This window comes from Panthera pardus, unplaced genomic scaffold (genome assembly GCF_024362965.1).
Source record: "Panthera pardus isolate Hobbes unplaced genomic scaffold, ASM2436296v1 HiC_scaffold_8, whole genome shotgun sequence".
Classification (NCBI taxonomy): Eukaryota; Metazoa; Chordata; class Mammalia; order Carnivora; family Felidae; genus Panthera; species Panthera pardus.
This window is the reverse complement of record NW_026527013.1, coordinates 128,987,217-129,003,295: the sequence shown is the minus strand read 5'-3', so window position 1 is coordinate 129,003,295 and position 16,079 is coordinate 128,987,217. Positions and strand designations below refer to the sequence as shown.

General features: G+C 36.6%; 1 protein-coding gene across 7 annotated transcripts in view; it reads left to right on the top strand.

The window, feature by feature from the left end:
• The window catches only part of IMMP2L (inner mitochondrial membrane peptidase subunit 2), an 882,864-nt gene extending 867,521 nt beyond the window's left edge, over positions 1-15,343 (top strand). For all 7 annotated transcript variants that reach the window (XM_019418102.2, XM_053898369.1, XM_019418100.2 and 4 more), the window contains one exon: positions 14,728-15,343. In XM_019418102.2, coding sequence (XP_019273647.1) covers positions 14,728-14,847 — 120 coding nt within the window. In that variant the 3' untranslated portion in view covers positions 14,848-15,343. The remainder of the gene's footprint in view (positions 1-14,727) is intronic.
• The last annotated feature ends 736 nt before the right edge of the window (positions 15,344-16,079 follow it).

Genomic DNA, 16,079 nt, shown 5'->3' with positions numbered 1-16,079 from the left:
ATAAGAGAATGTCTATCTGAAACATTGTGGATATAACTACAGTCATTAAGTGTTCCCTGTCTCAAAAGAAGGGGATGACCATGTGTCCTGGAGACATATGTATGCCTGTTGACCCAGCATAATTATTAATAGCCTTCTTCACTCTAAAGTTTCCCAAGTCGTATAATATATTACATGGTCAACACTATGCCTAGAGATTTTTTAGAATTTCAATTCAAATATACTTGACAGCATTACATTAGTTTCAGGTGTACAATCTAGTGATTCAACAGTTGTATACATTACTCAGTGTTCATCACTATAAGTGTACTCTTAATCCCTTTCACATATTTCACCCATCCCCCCAACCCCCCCTCTGTTAACCATCAGTTTATTCTCAAGTTGAGTGTTTTTTTTGTTTCCCTCTTTTTTTGTTTTGTTTCTTAAATTCCATATATGAGTGAAATGAGATATTTGTCTTTCTCTGACTTATTTCACTTAGCATTATACTTTCCAGATTCATCCATGTGGTTGCAAATGGCAAGATATCATTCTTTTTTATGGCTGAGTAATATTCCATATATATGTAAGTGTCTTCTTTATCAATTCATCTATCAGTGGACACTTGGGCGGCCTCCATAATTTGGCTATTGTAAATAATGCTGCAATAAACATAGGGGTGCATATATCTTTTTGAAATAGGGTTTTTATACTCTTTGGGTAATACCCAGTAATGAAATTCATGGATCATAGGGTAGATCTACTTTTGATCTTTTAAGAAATATCCATGCTGTTTTCCACAGTGGCTGCACTAGTTTTCATTTCAATGGACAATGCACAAGAATTCATTTTTTCTTCACATCCTCACCAACACTTGTTTCTGGTGGTTTTGATTTGATTCTGACAGGTGTGAGGTGATAGCTCACTGTGGTTTTAATTTGCATGTACCTGATGATTAGTGATGTTTATGTGTCTGTTAGCAATCTGTTATGTTCTCTGGACAAATGGATATTTCTTCTGCCCATTTTTCAATTGGACTATTTGTTTTGGGGGTGTTGACTTGTATAAGTTTTTTATGTACTCTGGATACTAACCCTTTATGGTCTATGCCATTAGTAAATATCTTCTCCCATTCAGTAGATTGTCTTGGTTTTGTTGATTGTTTTCTTTGCTGTGCAGAAGCTTTTATTTAAAAAAAAATTTAAATGTTTGTTTTTGAGAGAGCACAAGTGGAGAAAGGGCAGACAGAAGGAGACACAGAATCCAAAGTAGGCTCCAGGCTCTGAGCTGTCGGCACAGAGTCCAAGTGGGGCTTGAACCCACAAACCGTGAGATCATAACCTGAGCTGAAGTCAGATACTCAACTGACTGAGCCACCTAGGTGCCCCAAAAGCTTTTAATTTTAATGTAACCCCAATAGTTTGTTTTTTGTTTCCCTTGACTCAGAAGATATATCTAGAAAAATGTTACTACAGCCAATGCCAAAGAAATTAGAGCCTGTGCTCTCTTCAGGATTTTTATGGTCTCAGGTCTCACATTCAGGTCCTTAATCCATTTTGATTCTGTTTTTGTCTATGGTGTAAGAAAGTGATCAAGTTTCAATCATTTGCATTTAGCTGTCCACTTTTCCCAGCACCATTTTTTGAAGGGACTTTTTCCTATTGCATGTTCTTGCCTCCTTTGTCAAAGATTAATTGACCATATAATCATGGGTTCATTTCTAGGCTCTCTATTCTCTTCTGTTGATCTGTGTGTCTATTTTTGTGCCAGTATCATACGGTTTTGCTTATTAGACCCTTGTAGTGTATCTTGAAATCTGGGATTGTAATACCTCCAGTTTTGGTTGTGTCTTTAAAGATTGCTTTGGCTATTCAAGGTCTTTAGTTCTAGTTCTGAAAAAATTATTTTGGTATTTTGATAGGAATTGTATTAAATCTGTAGATTGTTTTGGGTATTATGGACATTTTAACAGTATTTATTCTTTCATTCCATGAGCATGGAATATCTTTCCATTTTTTTGTTTTGTTTTCAATTTCTTTCCTCTGTGTTTTATAGTTTTCAGAGTACAGGTCTTTCATCTCCTTGGTTATGCTTATTCCTAGGTATTTTATTATTTTTGGTGCAACTGTAGAGGAGATTGTTTTATCTTTCTGCTGCTTCATTATTAGTGTGTAGGAAGGAATGTAACTGACTTCTGTATATTGATCTTGAATTCTTTACTGAATTCATTTATCAGTTCTAGTAGTTTTTGGGTGGAGTCTTTTGGGTTTCCTGTATCTAGTTTCATATCATCTGCAAACAGTGACAGTTTTATTTCTTTTTTGGCCATTTGGATGCCTTCTATTTCTTTTTCTTGTCTGATTGTTGTGGCTACTACTTCTAGTGTTGTATTAAATAAATAAAAATGGTGGGAGTTGACCTTGTCTTATTCCTGATATTAGGGGAAAAGTTCTGAGTCTTTTACCACTGAGTATGGTGTTCACTGTGGGTTTTTCATATATGTCCCTTATTATATTGAGATATATTCCCTGTATACCTACTTTGTTGAGGGTTTTAATCATGAATCAATGTACTTTGTCAAATTCTTTTCTCTACCTATGAAAACAATCATATTTTTTTATCCTTTCTCTTGTTGACACATGTATCATGTTGACTGATTTGCAAATACTGAACCACCCTTGTATCCCAGATATAAATCCCAGTTGATTGTGGTGAATGACTTTTGAAATGTATGTTGGATTCAGTTTGTCAGTATTTTGTTGAGGATTTTTGCGTCTATGTTCATCATAGATAATGGCCTATAGTTGTCCTTTCTTGTAGTATCATTATCTAGTTTTGGTATCAGGGAGAAAGCTGGCCTCCTAGAATGAATGTGGAAGGTTTCCTTTCTCTTCTATTATTTGGAATAGTTTAAGAAGAATAGGTATTAACTCTTCTTTAAATGTTTGGTAGAATTCACCTGTGAAGCTCTCTTGTCCTGGATTTGTTTCCTGGGAGTTTTTTGATTACTGATTTAATTTCATTACTGGTAATCAGTCTGTTCAAATTCTTTATTTCTTCCTGCTCCAGTTTTTGGAGTTTATGTTTTAAAGAATATATCCATTTCTTTTAGATTGTCCAATTTGTTGGCATATAATTTTTAATAATCTTTTATAATCTTTCATATTTTGGTTGTTATTTCTCCTCTTTAATTTGTGATTTTGTTTGAGTCCTTTCTCTATTTTCTTTTAATATATGCTCTCATATTTATTATTTTCTTACTTCTGCTGGTTTGGGATTAGTTTTTTCTTTTCTAGCTCCTTCAGGTGTAAGGTTGTTTTCTGAGATTTTTCTTACTTCTTGAGGTAGGTCTGAATTGGTATAAACTTCCCTGTGAGAACAGCTTTTGCTGCAATCCAAAGATTTTAGAATCTTGTTTTCATTTTCACCTATCTCCATGTACTTTTTTATTTCCTCTTTGATTTCTTGGTTGATCTATTCATTGTTTAGTAGCATATTATTTAACCTTCTTGTATCTATAGTCTAAATAGATTTTTTCTTTTGTTTGATGTCTAATTAAATAGCATTTTGGTCAGAAAAGACTCATGATATGACGTTAATCTTTTTAAATTTGTTGAGACTTGTTTTGTGGCCTAATATGTGATCTATTCAAGTGCACAGGGAACGGTCTCCAGAAAAAAAAAATGTTTATTCTGCTCTTTCAGGATGGAATATTCTGAATATATCTGTTAGATCCATCTGGTTGAGTATGTCATTCAAAGCCACTGTTCCCTTGTTAGTTTTCCTTTTGGATGATCTATCCATTGATGTAAGTGGGGTGTTACAGTCCCCTATTATTGTATTACTATTATTAGGTGCTTTATGTTTGTTGTTAGCTACTTTATATATTTTGTTTCTTTCATGTTGGGTGCATAAATATTTACAATTGTTATAACTTCTTACTGGATTGCTCCTTTTATGATTATATAGTGTACTTTGTCTCATTACAGTCTGTTTTAAAGTCTATTTTGTATGATGTAAGTATTGCTACTCCCATTTTATTTTACTTCCATTTGCATGATAAATGCTTTTCCATTCCTTCACTTTGAATTTGTGTGTTTCTTTTTTGTTTTAAATGTTTATTTTTGAGACAGAGCATGCGCACAAATGGGGAGAGGCAGAGAGAGGATCTGAAGCGGGCTTGTGGTGCCAGCAGAGAGCCCGATGCCGGGGCTTCAGCTCATGAACTGTTGAAGTGTGAGATCATGACTTGAGCCAAAGTTGGCTGCTCAACTGACTGAGCCGCATAGGTGCCCCTGAATTTGCATGCTTCTTCAGGTCTGAAATGAGTTTCCTGTAGGCAGTGTATAGATGGATCTTGTTTTTTGTTTTGTTTTTCTATTCCATCAACCTGTGTCTTTTGAATTGAGTGTTTAGTCCACTTACATTCAAACTAATTATTGACAGGTATGTACTTACTCCCATTTTGTTACTTGGTTTACGGTTGTTGCGGTAGTTCTCTGTTCCTTTCTTCTCTTGCTCTCTTCTCTTACAGTTTGCATTCTGAAAGAGGGAACCTACAGCTGCCCCAAACCAAGGCAGGAAGGGCTGGAGGGGGTGGAGTAGTCGAAGCATGAGGATGGAGGTGTGTGGGTACACTGTTAGCAAGCTAGGTAGTAAGTGTTGGCCCTGGTTTCTATAGGCTGCATGTCTAAGCTGGGGGTGGGGGAATGAAATGGCTTCTGCCAGCACTTTTCTTTCCTGAGAAATCTCCCAAGGATCCCTCCCCTTCCAGCACATGCCCTAAGATAAGTAAACAAATTTCCCTCTTTTATACCCCAGCCATTTTTCAAACTGCTCTTTCTATGCTGTATCTCTTCAGAGCACTTTGTTGTGCTCTTTAAAGGCATGGACTCAGTTTCCTCTTGCCTTCCCTGCTCTCCCAGAGCAGAGCCTGCTGAGTTTGAAAGTTCCGGGTGTTAAGCCTCACTTACTGTAGGAACACATGAAATTTGACCCCTCTGGTTTTCAAAGCCAAATGTTACGGGAATTCATCTTCTGGGTGAGGTTTCCCCATGCCTGTTGTGAGGGTCTCTTTCTTTCCTCCCTCCATGCCTGAGGTGTCCCTCCCTCCTGTGGTGACAGTCCCTGCAAGTCCATTTAGATCCCAGCCATATCCCTGCTCTTCCTACCCTCTTTGATATGGCCTCTTCTCCACATTTCGCTGTGGAGAGTCTTTTCTGCCAGCCTCAGGTCTTTTCCTGGGTAATTTACACTGATACGGGTGTTATCTAGTTGCATCCGTAGGAGGAGGTGATCTTAGGCTCCTTCTACTCTGCCATTTCCCCCCAAAGTCCGTTTCTTTTCTTTTTTAAGAACCTGATATTGGGTAGACCATTACCAGGCCTCAGTTCCTTAAAAAGGAACAAATGGTTGAGAATTGCGGTGGCTGGAAGGGCTCCATGGAAAAGTTAGGCTACACTGGGTTTTATAGGAAGGTCCCAGGGATATGAGGAAGAGGATTACAAACTGAGTACAGAAGCCATCAGAAGCAGGAAGGTGGGCATGATATGTGGAGTTGGGTATACCATGGAGGCCCTCAGAGTAGAACTTGCATACTGAGAAATCATGTAGGTAAGTTTGGAAAGATGTGGGTATAAAGGATTTTGGACGACAGAGTGGAAAGCTGACTTCTTTAAGCTCTGGGAAATCGACAATTCATTTAAACAGTGTTCTTCCAAGTTCCAGTGTTGTTTCAGTTTGATTTGACCTTCAGAATTGTAGGTAATTTAATAATTCAGAATGAATATCATGTGACTGCTGCCTTGTTTATGTGGAGATTTTTCTCTCTTATACTGCTAAGTAAATTCATCAAAGACTGACTTTATTTGCTAGTAGTGATTATATAAAATGTGGGTTTTTTCTTAAGAAAATATTTTAATCAAATGAAATTTTGTGCTTCATCACATTTTTCATCCTGGTCCATTTCTGACCCTGGCTCTAGTTCTGAATGGCTTTTTTAAAAAGTCTTTGCTTCCATTAACAGTCATCATCTTCTTCCTCTCCTATGTTTCCCTTTCTATCCTACCTGTGGACTCTTATGCTTTTGCTTGTCCTTATCTTATCCTTTCAAGCTCTTCCTTCAAGAGAAGAGGGTATCCTGAAGCCAGGAACGGGAAGAGTGCTCTGTAGACTGATGGTCTATGAATAGGGGGTGGAGAGAACCAAAATAATGCACACCTGTGCCTTTGGCACCTGAAGAAAAGGCTGGGCTCATGAAGGTTTTGTCTACGACATGCCAACATAACTTCTCCATGGAGCCAATTCAGTCAAAGGCAGGCAATTCAGTCCATGTGCTTCTTTGGCATTGTGTGGACAAAACAAACTAGTTGACTGATAGTGCTGATCAATTTTCAGCTAGTATTTTCGGTGTTTCCTAGAGCAGAGATCTCTAAAGAGGGGAGCAGGAATAGACAAGGGGTGTGTATAATGATCCCCTGGATACAAAAACAAAAAATTAGTACTCCTGAACTAAAAAACAAGAGTTTGAGCTTTACTAACATTTGGTTTTATGGACTGTTAGTACTAATTGTAATAATTTTTATTATATATAATTTTTAAATGTGTAAATATGGAGGTCAGTTCTCCAATATTTTTTACTGGTAGGATGCACAATTAAAATAGATCATTCTAGATCATTGATTCTAAATCTATGGGCAACAGTTATTGTAAGAGGCCTATTAATATATGTGGATGGGCAAATTTCTCATTAAGCAGACAGTAAAAAAACAATGATCTGCTTAGGATTTCTAATAATTTAATAAGTTTCTGTTGTGTTCAAAAATTTACTGTAAAAGTGGATTTCTTATGCCTAAAAATGTTGTAAATCCATTGAAAAGGAGACATAGCTACACATGGGACACAAAACAGCATAGGGTAGAGTTAAGTCCCAGTAAAATATTAGGTTGGTTGGTCAAAGTAACAAAACCTATTGAAAAAATTTTAGTCATACCTTGGAGTATTATAGGGTCTGTTCTAGATCACTACAATAAAGTGAATACTACACCAAGGCATGGTAAATGAATTTTTTAGTTTTTCAGTGCATATAAAGGTTATATTTATACTATACTGTAGTCCATTAAATTTGTAATAATGTTGCCTAAAAAGTTTACATGCCTTAATTAAAAAATATATTCTAAAGAAGACTAATCCACTGAGCTTTCAAAAAGTCTTTGTGTGTGTGTGTGTGTGTTTGTGGGTAGACCGTCTTGCCTCAGTGTTGATGGTTGCTGGAGGGGGGGATGACTGTGGCAATTTCTTAAAATAAGACAACAGTGAAAGTTGTTGCATAAATCTGCTTTTCATGAACAATTTCTCTGTAGCATGTGATACTATTTGATGCATTTTCAAAACTGGAGTCAATCCTCTCCAACCCTGTTGCTGCTTTATCAACTAAGCTTCTGTAATATTCTAAGTCCTTTGTTGTCATTTCAACAGTTTTCACAGAATCTCCACCAGAAGTGCAGTCTATTTCAAGAAACCATGTTTTGTTCTCATTCATAAAATGATGAGCACCTCCTCATCCATTAAGGTTTTATCATGAGATAGCAACAATGCAGTCACTTTTTCATGTTCCACTTCAAATTCAAGTTTTCTTGCTATTTCCTCTACATCTGTAGCTACTTTCTCCACTGAAGTCTTCAGCCCTTCAAAGTCATCCATGAGGGTTAGAATCAACTTCTTCCAAATTCCTGTGAATATTGATATTTTGGCCCCTTTCCATGAATCCTAAGTGTTCTTAATGACATCTAGGATGGTGAATACTTTCCAGAAGGTTTTCAGTTGACTTTGCTCATATATATCAGTGATACCAGTGTTTGTGGCAGCTATCGTCTTAAAGAATAAGACTTATTAAAGAATAAGCCTTGACAGTCCAAACGTGTCTTTGATGCCTGGGCTGCAGAATAGATGTTGTGTTAGCAGGCATGAAAACATTAATCTCATTGTACATTTCCATCAGAGCTCTTTGATGACCAGGTGCATTGTCAGCAATATTTTGAAAGGATTTTCTCTTTTAAGCAGTAGGTCTCCATAGAGGGCTTACAATATTCAGTGAACCACATTGTAAACAGATGTACTGTCATCCTGGCTTTGTTTTTCCATTTATAGAGCACAGGTAGAATAAATTTAGCATAATCTTTAAGGGTTCTAGCATTTTTGGAATAGTAAATGAACATTGGCTTCAACTTAAAGTCACTAGCTGCATTATCCCCTGACAAGAGAGAGAGCCTGTTCTTTGGGGCCAGACATTGACTTCTCCTCTCTAGCTGTGAAAACCCTAGTTAGCGTCTCCTTCCAATAAAAGGCTATTGAATCTACTTTAAAAATCTGTTCACTAATATAGCCACCTTCATTAGTTATCTTAGATATTCTGGATAACTTGCTGCTTTACCTTGTAGTTTTTTGTTATGGACATGGCTTCTATCCTTAAACCTCATAAACCAATTTCTGCTAGATCAAACATATCTTCGGCAGCTTCCTTTCCTCTCTGCCTTCATAGAATTGGGAAGAGTTAGGGCCTTAGTCTGGATTAGGTGTTTGTTTAAAAGAATGTTGTGGCTGGTTTGATCTTTTATCCAGACCACTAAAACTTCCTCCACATCAGCAGTAAGGCTACCACTTATTTATCATTTGTGTGTTCACTGGAGTAGCTTTTTAATTTCTTTGAAGAACTTTCTTTTTTCATTCACAACTTGGCTGTTTGGCACAAGAGGCTTAGCTTTGGCCTATTTTGGCTGTTGACATGCTTCCTAAGTGTAATTATTTATAGTTTTGATTCCAAGTAAGAGACCTGTGACTCTTCATTTAACTTGTACACTTAGAAGCCATTTGGGGTTATTAATTGGCCTAATTTTGATAGTGTTGTGTCTCAGGGAACAGAGAGGTTTGAGGAGAGGTAAAGTGATGGGGGAACAGCCAGCCAGTGAAGCAGTCACAACACACATTTATCAATTGTTCGCTGTCTTAAAAAGGCGCAACTTGTGGAGCCCCAAAGCAATTACAGTAGTAACATTAAATATCACAGATCACCATAACAAATATAAAAAAATTAAGAAATAATGTATGCATTATCAAAATATGACATAGACACAAATGAGCAAATCCTGTTGGAAAATGGCACTGATAGACTTACTCACCACAGGGTTGCTGCAAAGCTTAATAAAACTAGGTATGCCTTTGCATGCTTAAGCATCTCTCTTTTTAATAACAGGAAAAAAAAAAACCTTTTTTTTTTTGTCTTCAACCTGTTTGATTCCCTATTTTGAGTGATTATTGGCACATGCTATGGAACTAGCTTCGAGCACAGTATTCCTGTTTATTCATGTCTGTATTAGTGTTGGGCTGCCATAATCAAATATCATAGACTGCATGGCTTGAACAACAGAAAATTTCTCACAGTTCTGAAGACAAGAAATCCAAGGGCAACTGTCAGAAAGTTTTGGTTGTTGGGAGGCTTCTCTCATTGTCTTGCAAATGGCCAACTTTTTGCTGTGTCCCCACATGCACCCCTATTGATTGTGTGTCTTAATGTCCTCATCTAACAACCATTCCAGCCCAATTGGATTAGAGTCGCCTTAATGGCCTCATTTTAACTTAGAACCTTTAAAGAGGTAACTATCACCAAATACTCATATTCTGAGGTGCTGGGGATTAGGGTTTCAACCTATGAGTTTTGAGAAAAATAATTCAGTTTGTGACAAGCATTTCCATTATGATCAATCTAGGTGTTTTGGGAAAGTATGTGGGACCTTAACAAAACTCAAAAGCAGTATAATTAAGTTGACCCAATCTTGATTTGTCCAGGACACCCCCATTTTACTATTATCCTGACTTAATTTAAAATTTGACAGTCAAAGTGTCTCATTTGGAAAATAAATTACATGAATAGATCTTGATATAGAGGTTCAAGAGCCAGGGGGCATGTACTTCAGTCTTGGCTCAAAAGAACCTATTGCTGTACCTAGGTTTCCTCTACTATGGAGACCATCATGGAACCTGCATCACACAGTTATTGTGGGATTAAATGCATCAGAATGACTGAGTCATTCAGAACACTGACCTGTGTGTAGTAAGAACTGAGGGTAACACTGAGTAAGCTACAGGGAGGAGGATTATATTTGTTAGGTGTGATGGTTAACTTTGTGTGTCACTTTAGCTGGGCCATGGTGCCCAGCTCTTTAGTTGTTTCTGTAAGAGTGTTTTTGGGATGAGTTTTACATTTAGATTAGAGGACTTTGAGTAAAGCTGATTGTTCTCCAATAGGTGGGTGGGCTTTGTTCAATCAGCTGAAGGCCTGCTTAGAACAAAAGCCTGACTACCCCCAAGCAATAAGGGATTTGCCTAGAGACTACTGCCTTTGGGCTTAAACTGCAGCTCTTTCCTGAGTCTTCTGCCTTCTGGCCTTTCCACATTAGACTTTCAAAGCACCAAGCCTCCACAATTACATGAGTTAAATCCTTAAAATAAACATTTCTCTATATACACACATCCTATTAGTTCTGTTTCTCTGGAGGACCCTGCCTAGTATGGTATGTATGGAAATGAAAGCTGGTTTATTTCAAGTATAGCTTTTAATTTTAAATAGTTCCTTTATTTCTGGATTTTTTCTGTCCTGCATTCACTGTACCCTTTGCATGTCTGTATGCATATCAATAAAAAAATAAAGATCTGTGATAAGACTGCTAAGAGAGTATATAGGCATTCTCTGTACCTTAGTCTTTCTTAAAGAAACACTTAAATATTGCATTCCATCCAATACTTTTAAACCATACTAATATTCTACATCTATGAGAATTTTCACATTCATAATTCTAAAGATGAAATTTTTTTCAGAAAGTGAGTAGTATACCTAATAAATGTTTAGAATAAAAGAATTCTAGGTTTTAGTAAAATGAATGTTGATTTTAAAAAAATCCAGTCACCAAGAAAGCAAGCAAATATATTGGCAAGGGTTCTGCAAAGTTAAAAGACTGGCAACTCAACCATAGGAAAAAAAAAGTTAAAACAACTTGGAACCGCAAATAAAGGTTTGAGGAACAACTGAGTAGCAGCTATCAAATCTAAAAAGGGTTATTGTGCAGAGGATGGAGACCAGCTGTCCTATAGCTCCACTGAGCCCAGACATGAACAAAAATAGATAAAAACTTTACTATGACAGACCATTTAGATTGAGGTTCCTGGCAGTTAACATGTTTGGAATGGTTACTTAGCATGTTTCAGAATATATTCAAGGGATTCTTTAAAATTGGTCAAGTTCACTTTTTCTGGGTGTGATGCTAAGTGGAAAATTCAGATCCTAGGTTCCCAATGAGGTTAATCAGAATCACTAAGAGGATGGGGTAGGGTTGTAAAAACCATATGCTCCCTTTCTATGAAATGTTAGGAAATGGTTTCTAGGATGTTACAAAAGGGAATGTGTAGTGTTCTACCTTTGGTATGAGAAAAAAAGGAGGAAATAAGAGAATGTTTCTTTTTTCCAAAAAAGAAACAACAACAAAAACTGATGAAAATAGTTAATCTATAGAGGTGCACTGGTGGATGAGAATTTAATTTGTGTATATTGTTTTTTGTATCAGTTTCCCATTGCTAATATAATAGATTACCACAAATACAAATTTATTTCACAGTTCTGGAGGTCATGAGTCCAATATGGATCTCACTGGGCTAAAATCAAGGTATCAGCATGGCTACATTTATTCTGACAGCTATAGGGGATAATCTGTTTCCTTGCTAGTTTCTAGGGGCCACCTGCATTCCTTGGCTCATGGCCCTTTTCTCCATCTTCAAAATCAAGCAGTACAACATCTCTGTCTAAATCTGACCCTTCTGCCTAGCTTACCTACATTTAAGGATTCTTATCCCATGAACCCAAATATAATCATGTTATAGAATAGTCTTGTTATCTTAAGGTCAACTGATCAGCAACTTTAAGTCCATTAGGATATGGTAATCCTTACAGAGTAACTGTGTGTTGGGGGGCATTCTGCCTACCTCACCTTTTAAGAATAATTTTGACTTCTGAACCATGCAAATGTTTAAATATTCAAAAAAAAATACTGAGTCCAAAAGGATATCAAAAGCACACTAAAATTGAATACAAATAGAAGGAAATCTACACTGTGGAGGAAAAAAAAAGGACAAATTCCAATAAATATACCCTTAACATGAGATTTTAAGGGTTAAAATAATTTCAAAGAAACCTTGATTTTACTAAACTGGTAGTTGTTGGAAATCTGAGTGCTCACTCTGGAAGAAAGGAGATAGAAATATAGAATGGGGAAAGTTGAGGGAAAGCCCTAGGGTTTTGTATTTTTTTAATGTTTATCCTATGAAATGGCTTTGAATGTTGACACCCTCAGAGCAATAAGTACCTATAGTAGCAGGTTTTGGTTTCTAAATAGTATTCCTTGGTAAAACCAAGCCTCTTTAATGAGATGTCCAATATCAGGCTGAACCACTATCAAGTACGAGTAAGGCTACAGCATTCAGTGGTACCAAAAAGGAAGTGCTCAGAGACTGATGGAGATATGTCCATCATTGATCAAGAACCTCCCCACTGCTCTGAGGACATTGGAGCATTAAACCAAAATCTCATAACATATTTTGAAATTAAAAATATTTGATATTAAAAGAATTTAGGATTAGAAGGAGAAGCACTTTAGAGAAAAATGAAAGCTATTAAATATAAAAGGAATAATAAATTAGGAAACTCACTAGTGTAATCATCAATGTAATAACTGATTCAGGGAGGATCATCCATGGATGTTAAAACTATCAGATGATTGAAAAACCAGCTTCTTTCAGAGACAGTGAAATGATTGGATAAAATTTTGATGCAAGATAGTGAACTATTTCAAAATATCATCCCACAGCTTAGTTATTCATGACAAAGGAAAACAGTTTGTTTATAGTGGAGAAAGCTGGTCAATATCACATTAATCAAATTATCCAACTTCATTCATGTCACAACAATAGGACAAACAGATATTTTGTGCCTTCTGACATGACAGAATGGAAAGAATAGACTATCAAGTACATTGTGTTCTTGCCAAGAACATTTAACTTGAATCTATTCAGGAAGGGAAAAGTCGAGCAATTCTAAATGTAGGATATTTTACAAGGCAACAGGCCCAAACAAAAATCATCACAATTATGATGTAATTCTGGACCCTTGATTAAGAACTTAAAAAATAGCTATAAAAGACATTATTGCAACAGTTGGAAAATTTTGACTGTTGTAAGCAATATTGTATCATTATATATTACATAGAATGTATTATGTTTATGTAGTAAAGAGTCTTAGTTCTGAGGAGATACATGTGGAAAATTAGGAATAAATTCAGAATGTCAGCAACTTTCAAATGGTTCAAAAAATATGTACACAGGTACACATACAAAGAGAAGGGAACAAATGCAACAAAATGTAAATGGTGGATTTGGGTGAATTTTTTTTTTTCTACCACATTTTCAAATTTTCTGCAGGTTTGATTTTCAGAGTAATATTCCTTTATTGGGCTCTCGGGGCTTCTTCACAGACTTTGGGCTTATTTTGTTTGTATTCCAAGTTGTGAAGGGTTTTTTTTTTCTTCTTTTTTTTAAAAAAAATGTATTTCTAGTTACCTTTTTAGAATCTCTCACTTGACATCCAATTCTTTGAGTCTCTGTGCAACATGTTTTCCTGAATGCAGATGCTAGGAAATAGAACTTCAATGAAAGCAGTCTTGTATGCTAATCTCTATGGAGCTTCAATTTATAGGAAAACATTTGAAAATAAAAAGTGGGCCCATAGTATTTGGTTTGCAGCTAGCACTAAATAGATAATGTGCTGAATGTAAGTATTTTGTAAACTTTTAAATGCTATTAAATATTATCTAATAACAAAAATAGCATCCACAACAAAAGATACAGATTTCTAGACCCTGCTTCTGCTTTGTTGAAGGGTGATCTGTGAAAATAGAACCTGGATCTGCATTTTAGACAGGTTTGCCCCACTCTTCTGCTCACTGAAGCTCATGTCCCTATGGAAACCTAAGCTGTCTTTAAGGGCTCAGCCTTCAGTCCTCCAAGACGACTTCCCTCTAGTTACCTCCACTTTAATCCTGGCACATCTCTGCTGATGGGGGTTCTTTGCCCTCTGTCATGATCTTTATACTTGATTCTTTTTCCTGCTTCCTATCCTCCATTGCTGGCTTTCCCTTGGTTTTCCACCTCCCTCTGTGAGCACTAGTTCCGTCTTGCTCCCTGTAGTTTCCAAGATCTAATTTCTGCTGCTCAGCCAGTAGGTGGGAAAAACATTTTTTCATGTCTCTGACTTTTCCACAAAGTCCAGTCCCTCTGAAATAGTGGCAATTATATAGGAGATTCTGAGAATGCAAACCAGATTTATGTTTCCTGGGTGTATGCAAGGTAGTTAGGGAGGAGTGTGTTTAAGGTTGCATGTAGACTCTGGAGTTGGATGGCTCAGCCAAGAAGCCAGCCTCCACCCCGTGGTAGCTATAGCACTTTTGGTAAGCTCTTTAACCAACCTTAATTTTGTTTTCTCATGTGCAAAATGGGGGTAATACCTACCTAAAATGATTCGTGAGGATTAAAGGCTTTCTATCAATACTTCCGTACATTACACCTAGAAAAGTACCATCTAAGTGTTTACTATTTTTAATCATCTAAGTAATTTTTTTCTCATGTTCTTTGTGTCTCTCATGGGTTCAGGTTTCCCTAGGACTTCTGCATGCCCATGCTACACATATCTTGTGGCCTCCAGAGCGCTGGCAGAAACTGGAATCTGTTCTTCCTCCAGAGCGTTTACTAGTTCAGAGGGAAGCAGAATGATGGCATGGGTCTCCCTCAGCTGCTGACATTGGGAGGCCAACACCACCAATCACAGGAAAAGTAATGGATGAGCCTTCAAAAGGGCAAAGCTTGTTTCAAATGAGATGATCCATATTATTAAAGAGTTTTAAACAGTATTAAATATCAACTGATTTTGTGTTTAATTGTAATACCCTGTTGTTTAATGCCAAAAAAATGCAGACCTTTGGGAATATGAAAATCTTATTCCCATGTCTTAATTTGGGAATAAATTTGAGAATCTTTGTTATGTATACTTATCCCATTGATTGCTGAGTTTTAATTTTGGTGCTTGCTGGTGAAAGAATATGAAAATTAATATTGGATGAAAGTAATTGAGTAATGTCATTTATTCTTAAGATGAAACATGTAGTGATGGGAATTATATCATGATTGACAGTATTTACAATACACTGACCACCAGTTAGGAAGAACAGTAAACTGTGATGTAAAAATAAAATACTGATTTGCTCAGGTACTGTTTTGGGTATTTATCATTTAACCTATACCTCCATTAATGAGGAATGTATTATCTTTTTCTTGGAAGCAAGGAATTAAAGTAATGGAGAACTAATTCTATCAATACAAGTAAACCTTTCTTATTGGCCCTTTTAAATCCAAAACTGCTGAGTGATCTCATGCCCCTTCACATTGATGAATAAACCTGTCTAGCAGTATTTAGTCACTATTTGGTAAAATTTTCTGAGTGAAATGGAAAGTGGTTACTCCAGGTCAACCAAGTTTTATTAGTCCCCCAGTGATTTTCAGACTTTATGATACTGAAATCACCAATTGCAGCGTGGAGTAATATTAGCATAATAGATCCTGTAAATTGCATAGATAAGGAAGTAAATTCCTATATACAAGTCTATATTTACTCTTGCAAATGTAGATGCAAACTTCCTTGGTCTGGAATGCAAAGAGAAACAGCAGAAAACCATACACATAGTAACAGTGTATGTTACTAATAATACTTCATTAGCATTTTAATAGCTCATTCAGCAAACATCAATGAGTACTTATGTACCAAGGTTGGTAAAAACTTTAATTTTTTTGAGGGAGAGAGAGAACATGCAAGAAGGAGAAGGATAGAGAGAGAGGGAGAAAGAGCATCCCAAGCAGGCTCCACACTGTCAGTGCAGACAGAGCCCAACAAGGGGCTTGCTCTCTCCCACCATGAGATCATGAGCCCAGCAGAAATCAAGAGTCAGAGG